The following is a 9,256-nucleotide window of genomic DNA, read 5'->3' as shown; positions in this document are numbered from 1 at the left end:
CATGCTACAGTATGACTTTACGATCAGCTTCATTTAACTCAACATGCTACAGTATGACTTTACGATCAGCTTCATTTAACTCAACATGCTACTCTGCCGGCCCAGACTGTATTTCTAGCCGCGTCCACAGAGCACGCGCAGACCAGCTGGCTGGTGTGTTTATGGACATATTAAAGTCTAAGTGACCCCAAACTGTTGAACGGTTGTGTTTGTCTCGTGTCTGACCTGTTGAATTGGCGACTCCACTTTTAGACACAACATCCGGATTATTATAAATATGAATATAAAAAATAAAATATGAATTATTTTTGTGTGTTTCTATTACAAAGTATTGCAGTTTACAACTTTAAACTGGTTGTAAACTGCATTTGTAAAGCGATGCCACACACAATTGAAGGACTAGAGAAATTATGTTTCCTGATCTGTCTTATATCTCTCAGATATAGGACAGACACTTGTTATTCGATGCGTTTGTATCAGTAAGGCCAAATAAAACTTTTCATATTTAGTACCAGTCAAATGTTTTAATCACCACTCTTTAAGGGTTTTCTTCTTATTTTTACTAGTTTTCTACATTGTAAATAAACAGCGAAAGACATCAAAACATGAAATAACACATGGAATCAGTAAGAGTGCAAAGCTCGTCATCAAGGCACAGGGGGCTACTTTGAAGAACTAAATCTATGTTATTTTTTAAACACTTTTTTGGTTATACATGATTCCATATGTGTTACTTGCATAGTTTTTGAGGTCGTCACTAATTATTCCTACAATCCCACGGACTCATCCTCACTACGGCTCTACAGTCCTACGGCTCTATACAAGTCCCCTAGGTCTATCCGGCTCCCTGACATCCTTATACAACCTTCCCCTAGGTATATACAACGTCCCTCCTACGGCTCTATACAACGTCTCCGCTCTACGGATCTTACACCTTCCTACGGCTCTATACAACGTTCCCTCCTACGGCTCTATACAACGTTCCCTCCTACGGCTCCCTCCTACGGCTCTATACAACGTTCCCTCCTACGGCTCTTATACAACGTTCCCTCCTACGGCTCTTATACAACGTTCCCTCCTACGGCTCTATACAACGCTCCCTCCTACGGCTCTTATACAACGTTCCCTCCTACGGCTCTATACAACGCTCCCTCCTACGGCTCTTATACAACGTCTCCTCCTACAGGTTAAACTATTCCTCATTCTATACAGCTCCACGCACCTTCCCTCCTACGGCTCTTATACAACGCTCCCTCCTACGGCTCTATACAACGCTCCCTCCTACGGCTCTATACAACGCTCCCTCCTACGGCTCCCTCCTACGGCTCTATACAACGTTCCCTCCTACGGCTCTATTACAACGCTCTCCTACGCCTAAGTCCCGCTTATACTACGGTTTAACGTCCCTCTACGGCTCTTATACAACGTTCCCTACAACGTCCCTAGGCTCTTATACAAACGCTCCCTCCTAGGCTCTATAAACGCCCATTACGGCTTCATCCCTCTACGGCTCCTTATACAATTCTCTACGGCTTCTATACAACGTTCCCCACGATTATACGTCCTACGATCTATACAACGCTTCCCTCCTAGCTCTATACAAACGCTCCCTACTACGGTTCTGATAAAACGCTCCCCTACGGCTCTATACAACGTCCTCCTACGGCTCTATACAACGTCTTCGGCTCTTACTCCGTCCATACGGCTCTTATACAACGTCTCCCTCCTACGGCTCTATCACATACCCTACGCTACACTCCTCATACGGCCAACTCCCTCATACGCTAAAACGTTCTCCTCTCGCTAAACTTCTCGGCTCTATACAACGCTCCCTCCTACGGCTCTATACAACGTTCCCTCCTACGGCTCTATACAACGTTCCCTCCTACGGCTCTATACAACGTTCCCTCCTACGGCTCTATACAACGTTCCCTCCTACGGCTCTATACAACGTCCCTCCTACGGCTCTATACAACGTTCCCTCCTACGGCTCTATACAACGTTCCCTCCTACGGCTCTATACAACGTTCCCTCCTACGGCTCTATAACACACGTTCCCTCCTACGCGCTCTATACAACGCTTCCCTCCTACGCCTAAACTACTATAGGCTAACACTCCCTCTACGGCTCTATACAACGTCTCCATCTAAGGACTAATACAACGCTCCTCCTACGGTTCCCTCCTCTAGGCTCTAGCATACACGCACTCGCTCTCACGCTCTCCTACGGCTCTATACAACGTCCCACGGCTAACGTCCTCCTACGGATCTTAACTCCTTACGGCTACAAACGTCTTACGCTTAATACAACTTCCTCCTACGGCTCAACTTCCCCCTATAAACGCTCCCTCCTACGGCTCTATACAACTCCCTCTACGGTCCTTACACTACGGCTTACAACGCTCTCCTACGGGGTTCGTACCATAAACGCACCCTAACGAGGGACGGCTATACAACGACTCCTTCCTACGGCTTTGAAAACTCACTCCCTCCTACGGTTATACAACGTTCGCTTGGGGGTAGAAGCTGTTCAGCAGTCTGATGGCTTGGGGTAGAAGCTGTTCAGCAGTCTGATGGCTTGGGGGTAGAAGCTGTTCAGCAGTCTGATGGCTTGGGGTAGAAGCTGTTCAGCAGTCTAATGGCTTGGGGGTAGAAGCTGTTCAGCAGTCTGATGGCTTGGGGGTAGAAGCTGTTCAGCAGTCTGATGGCTTGGGGGTAGAAGCTGTACAGCAGTCTGATGGCTTGGGGTAGAAGCTGTTCAGCAGTCTGATGCTTGGGGTAGAAGCTGTACAGCAGTCTGATGGCTTGGGGGTAGAAGCTGTTCAGGAGTCTAATGGCTTGGGGGTAGAAGCTGTTCAGCAGTCTGATGGCTTGGGGGTAGAAGCTGTACAGCAGTCTGATGGCTTGGGGGTAGAAGCTGTACAGCAGTCTGATGGCTTGGGGTAGAAGCTGTTCAGCAGTCTAATGGCTTGGGGGTAGAAGCTGTACAGCAGTCTGATGGCTTGGGGTAGAAGCTGTTCAGCAGTCTGTTGTCTTGGGGGTAGAAGCTGTACAGCAGTCTGATGGCTTGGGGGTAGAAGCTGTTCAGCAGTCTGATGGCTTGGGGGTAGAAGCTGTTCAGCAGTCTGATGGCTTGGGGGTAGAAGCTGTTCAGCAGTCTGATGGCTTGGGGGTAGAAGCTGTTCAGCAGTCTAATGTCTTGGGGGTAGAAGCTGTTCAGCAGTCTAATGTCTTGGGGTAGAAGCTGTTCAGCAGTCTGATGGCTTGGGGGTAGAAGCTGTTCAGGAGTCTGTTGTCTTGGGGGTAGAAGCTGTTCAGGAGTCTGTTGTCTTGGGGGTAGAAGCTGTTCAGCAGTCTGATGGCTTGGGGGTAGAAGCTGTTCAGCAGTCTAATGGCTTGGGGGTAGAAGCTGTTCAGCAGTCTGATGGCTTGGGGGTAGAAGCTGTTCAGCAGTCTGATGGCTTGGGGGTAGAAGCTGTTCAGCAGTCTGATGGCTTGGGGGTAGAAGCTGTTCAGCAGTCTGATGGCTTGGGGGTAGAAGGAGCATTTTGGTCCACACTTGGCGCTCCGGAACGTGGTAATTCACATATAGAGTGTACTTCGCCATCCTGCATTTCCACAATATAGATGTACCTTAATATTTACTCAATTCTATTTTGTCTGTGTGTCTGTGTGTCTGTGTGTGTCTGTGTAGCCAAGCAGCTGATCAGGGACCTGCTGAAGACCGAGCCCACACAGAGGATGACCATCACAGAGTTCATGAACCATCCATGGATCAACGTGAGTTTCTCTCTCCTCTACCCGTCTCTCTCTCCTCTCCCCTGTCTTTCTTTCTCTCTCCTCTCCCCTGTCTTTCTTTCTCTCTCCTCTCCCCTGTCTTTCTTTCTCTCTCCTCTCCCCTGTCTTTCTTTCTCTCTCCTCTCCCCTGTCTTTCTTTCTCTCTCCTCTCCCCTGTCTTTCTTTCTCTCTCCTCTCCCCTGTCTCTCTCTCTCTCTCCCCTGTCTCTCTCTCTCTCCCCTGTCTTTCTTTCTCTCTCCTCTCCCCTGTCTCTCTCTCTCTCTCCCCTGTCTCTCTCTCTCTCTCCCCTGTCTCTCTCTCTCTCTCTCTCCCCTGTCTCTCTCTCTCTCTCCCCTGTCTCTCTCTCTCTCTCCCCCCGTCTCTCTCTCTCTCTCCCCCCGTCTCTCTCTCTCTCTCCCCCCGTCTCTCTCTCTCCCCCCGTCTCTCTCTCTCTCTCCCCTGTCTCTCTCTCCCCTGTCTCTCTCTCTCTCTCTCTCCCCTGTCTCTCTCTCTCTCTCCCCTGTCTCTCTCTCTCTCTCCCCCGTCTCTCTCTCTCTCTCTCTCTCTCCCCCGTCTCTCTCTCTCTCTCTCTCTCTCCCCCCCTGTCTCTCTCTCCCCTCTCCCCCCCTGTCTCTCTCTCCCCTCTCTCCCCCTGTCTCTCTCTCCCCTCTCTCCCCCTGTCTCTCTCTCTCTCTCTCCCCCCTGTCTCTCTCTCTCTCTCTCCCCCTGTCTCTCTCTCTCTCTCTCCCCTGTCTCTCTCTCTCTCTCCCCCCGTCTCTCTCTCTCTCTCTCCCCTGTCTCTCTCTCTCTCTCTCCCCTGTCTCTCTCTCTCTCTCTCCCCTGTCTCTCTCTCTCTCTCCCCCCGTCTCTCTCTCTCTCTCTCCCCTGTCTCTCTCTCTCTCTCCCCCCGTCTCTCTCTCTCTCTCTCCCCTGTCTCTCTCTCTCTCTCTCCCCTGTCTCTCTCTCCCCTGTCTCTCTCTTACTCTCTCTCCCCTGTCTCTCTCTCCCCTATGTCTCTCTCTCCCCCCCTGTCTCTCTCTCCCCTCTCCCCCCCTGTCTCTCTCTCCCCTCTCTCCCCCTGTCTCTCTCTCTCTCTCTCTCTCCCCCCCTGTCTCTCTCTCTCTCTCTCCCCCCCTGTCTCTCTCTCTCTCTCTCCCCCCGTCTCTCTCTCTCTCTCTCTCCCCATGTCTCTCTCTCTCTTTCTCCCCATGTCTCTCTCTCTCTCTTTCTCCCCATGTCTCTCTCTCTCTCTCCCCCCGTCTCTCTCTCTCTCTCCCCCCGTCTCTCTCTCTCTCTCTCTCCCCTGTCTCTCTCTCTCTCCCCTGTCTCTCTCTCTCTCTCTCCCCTGTCTCTCCCCTGTCTCTCTCTCTCTCTCCCCTGTCTCTCTCTCTCTTTCCCCTCTCTCTCTCTCTCCCCCCGTCTCTCTCTCCCTCTCCCCCCGTCTCTCTCTCTCTCTCCCCCCCCGTCTCTCTCTCTCTCCCCCCCGTCTCTCTCTCTCTCTCCCCCCGTCTCTCTCTCTCTCTCCCCCCCGTCTCTCTCTCTCTCTCCCCCCGTCTCTCTCTCTCTCTCCCCCCCCGTCTCTCTCTCTCTCTCTCCCCCCGTCTCTCTCTCTCTCTCTCCCCCCGTCTCTCTCTCTCTCTCCCCCCCGTCTCTCTCTCTCTCTCTCCCCCCCGTCTCTCTCTCTCTCCCCCCGTCTCTCTCTCTCTCTCCCCCCGTCTCTCTCTCTCTCTCCCCCCGTCTCTCTCTCTCTCTCCCCCCGTCTCTCTCTCTCTCTCTCTCTCTCTCCCCCCCTGTCTCTCTCTCCTCTCTCTCCCCCCCTGTCTCTCTCTCCCCTCTCTCTCTCTGTGTGCTTTGGGGACCTTTAACAGAATGTGACTGGGAGAACGGATGTTGTATGTGGAGGATGAGGGCAGCAGTAGATATCTCAGATGGGGGGAGTGAGGCCTAAGAGGGTTTTATAAATAAGCATCAACCAGTGGGTCTTGCGACGGGTATACAGAGATGACCAGTTTACAGAGGAGTATAGAGTGCAGTGATGTGTCCTATAAGGAGCATTGGTGGCAAACCTGATGGCAGAATGGTAAAGAACATCTAGCCGCTCGAGAGCACCCCTTATCTGCCGATCTATAAATGATGTCTCCGTACTCTAGCATGGGTAGGATGGTCATCTGAATCAGGGTTAGTTTGGCAGCTGGGGTGAAAAAGGAGCGATTACGAGAGGAAACCAAGTCTAGATTTAACTTTAGCCTGCAGATTTGATATGTGCTGAGAGAAGGACAGTGTACCGTCTAGCCATACTCCCAAGTACTTGTATGAGGTGACTACCTCAAGCTCTAAATCCTCAGAGGTAGTAATCACACCTGTGGGGAGAGGGGCATTCTTTACATTTACATTTAAGTCATTTAGCAGACGCTCTTATCCAGAGCGACTTACAAGTACATACATTCATACTTTTTTTGTACTGGTCCCCCGTGGGAATCGAACCCACAACCCTGGCGTTGCAAGCGCCATGCTCTACCAACTGAGCCACACGGGAACCTATTCTTCTTACCTAACCACATGACCTTTGTTTTGGAGGTGTTCAGAACAAGGTTAAGGGTAGAGAAAGTTTGTTGGACACTAAGAAAGCTTTGTTGTCGAGCGTTTAACACAACATCCGAGGAGGGGCCGGCTGAGTATAAGACTGTATCATCTGTGGCCGGACTGTGTAATGGAGCGTTTGGATGTTTAAACTTGGTGGGCTTTTGTTAAACAGAAAACATATTTCACTACTTTAATGAACCAGTCCATTTTCAAGTATTGATGAAGCTGTCGTGATTTGGCAGGAATGTAGCTTGTCTACAGTTTGGTTAGTGTATCCCATCAGTTGGATACGTTTTTATTGGAAAAGACAATTCTGCAGAGGGAGGTACGATCGGATGAAACTGTTGTGAGAAACGGAGAGATTGTAGGGAGAAGAACTGTGATCACTTGGTATATTTTGAGTCGTGAGTCGCCATTGGTCAGGAACACTAGAGTCAACGTTTCGGGAAACAAAATGTCACCTGCCTGACGCAGATTCCAGATTCCGCCTACTGTGCGACAACAGTAGAACTTCATTGCCCCTAGTGGTTAAAAATATTTTATGTGATGTTTTATAAAATGATCTTATCGGGGCCGAAGGCACTTCGCCAAGCTGTGCCACAACCGGCCGTGACCGGGAGTCCCATAGGGCGGCGCGCAATTGGCCGTCCAGGTTAGGGGAGGGTTTGACCAGGTGGGCTTTACTTGGCTCAACGTGCTCTTTGCGACTCCTTGTGGCGGGCCTGGCGCCCGCAGGCTGACTTTGGTTATCAGTTGAACAGTGTTTCCTCCGACACATTGGTGCAGGTTAAGTGGGCGGGTGTTAAGGAGGACGGTTTGGCGGGTCATGTTTCAGAGGACGCATGACTCGACCTCAGCCTCTCCCGAGGCCGTTGGGAAGTTGCAGCGATGAGATAAGACCGTGATTGGATATCACAAAATTGTGGAGAAAAAGGGGGTAAAATACTAAATATATACACTACCGTTCAAAAGTTTGGGGTCACATAGATATGTCCTTGTTTTTGAAAGAAAAGCTAATTTTTGTCCATTTAAAAACATCACATTGATCAGAAATACAGTGTAGACATTGTTAATGTTGTAAATGACTATTGTAGCTGGAAATGGCTGATTTTTAATGGAATATCTACATAGACGTACAGAGGCCCATTATCAGCAACCATCACTCCTGTGTTCCAATGGCACGTTGTGTTAGCTAATCCAAGTTTATCATTTTAAAAGGCTAATTGATCATTAAAAAAACCTTTTGCAATTATGTTAGCACAGCTGAAAACTGTTGTTCTGATTAAAGAAGCAATAAAACTGGCCTTGTTTAGACTAGTTGAGTATCTGGAGCATCAGCATTTGTGGGTTCGATTACAGGCTCAAAATGGCCAGAAACAAAGATCTTACTTCTGAAACTCGTCAGTCTATTCTTGTTCTGAGAAATGAATTGATGTCTTTGATGTCTACAATGTAGAAAATAGTAAAAATAAAGAAAACCCCTGGAATGAGTAGGTGTATCAACTTTTGACTGGTACTGTTTAATATATCTTATTGATTTAACGGAAAACTTGTTGGTTATTACTGCATGGTCGGAACTAGAAGCACAAGCATTTCGCTACACTCGCATTAACATCTGCTAACCATGTGTATGTGACAAATAACATTTGATTTGATTTGAAAATGATTAACATTTTCCATTTGTCACATCCCTAGCGTGTGTGTGTATGTGTGTGTGTCACATCCCTGGTGTGTGTGTCTCTGTGTGTGTCTCATCCCTAGTGTGTGTGTGTCTCTTTCTCTGTAGCAGTCGATGGAGGTTCCCCAGATTCCTCTCCACACCAGGCGAGTTCTGATCGAGGAGAAAGATGCCTGGGAGGACCTCAGGGTGAGACTGACTGCATTTTCGGTGGAATTGGAAATGGAACACTATTCCCTATGTAGTGCACACTATTCTCTATGTAGTGCACACTATTCTCTATGTAGTGCACACTATTCCCTATGTAGTGCACACTATTCCCTATGTAGTGCACACTATTCCCTATGTAGTGCACGCTATTCCCTATGTAGTGCACACTAGTCCCTATGTAGTGCACTTCTTTTGACCAGGACCAATAGGGTTCCATTTGGGAGAGAACTTACATAACACAGAGGTGTCCAAACCCAGTGAGGTGGGGTCCAAACCCAGTGAGGTGGGGTCCAAACCCAGTGAGGTGGGGTCCAAACCCAGTGAGGTGGGGTCCAAACCCAGTGAGGTGGGGTCCAAACCCAGTGAGGTGGGGTCCAAACCCAGTGAGGTGGGGTCCAAACCCAGTGAGGTGGGGTCCAAACCCACTGAGGTGGGGTCCAAACCCAGTGAGGTGGGGTCCAAACCCAGTGAGGTGGGGTCCAAACCCAGTGAGGTGGGGTCCAAACCCACTGAGGGGTGCTCTTTTTGGGGCCGCTGGTGTCTTGGTAAAAAATGTTGAAATAAAAAATGCCTTCCTACCTAGACGTCAGTTTGATGTTGTTACAGAAAGTTGTCTCATGAACTTCCTGTCTGTGTGTCTCTCAGGAGGAGATGAATAGCGCCTTAGCGACCATGAGAGTGGACTATGAGCAAGTCAAAATCAAGACCATCGAGGAGTCCTCCAATCCCCTTCTGATGAAGAGGAGGAAGAAAATACAGTCCTCAGCCAATCACACAGTCCCAGACACACAGACACCTGCCCTATGAGACGTGCACACACACACACACACACACACACACACACACACACACACACACACACACACACACACACACACACACACACACACACACACACAGGGATACACACACACACAGGGATACACACATCATACACGCGTTGTAAAACGGAAGCAATAAGGTTTATCGACTCACTGGTGAATGGATTTTCTTAAAGCATAGAAGTTTA

The 9,256-nt window shown here is 49.4% G+C and overlaps 1 protein-coding gene across 1 annotated transcript in view; it reads left to right on the top strand.

The window, feature by feature from the left end:
* LOC120064888 (MAP kinase-activated protein kinase 2-like) overlaps nt 1–9,089 on the top strand; it is a 10,486-nt gene extending 1,397 nt beyond the window's left edge. The window contains exons 2-4 of the mRNA XM_039015478.1: nt 3,694–3,779; nt 8,146–8,226; nt 8,893–9,089. Of these exons, the coding sequence (XP_038871406.1) occupies nt 3,694–3,779; nt 8,146–8,226; nt 8,893–9,054 (329 nt within the window). The 3' untranslated portion in view covers nt 9,055–9,089. The remainder of the gene's footprint in view (nt 1–3,693; nt 3,780–8,145; nt 8,227–8,892) is intronic.
* Nucleotides 9,090–9,256: the final 167 nt, after the last annotated feature.

Source organism: Salvelinus namaycush, chromosome 20 (genome assembly GCF_016432855.1).
Source record: "Salvelinus namaycush isolate Seneca chromosome 20, SaNama_1.0, whole genome shotgun sequence".
Lineage (NCBI taxonomy): Eukaryota > Metazoa > Chordata > Actinopteri > Salmoniformes > Salmonidae > Salvelinus > Salvelinus namaycush.
The sequence above is the reverse complement of the archived record's forward strand: the minus strand, read 5'-3'. Positions and strand labels throughout refer to the sequence as shown.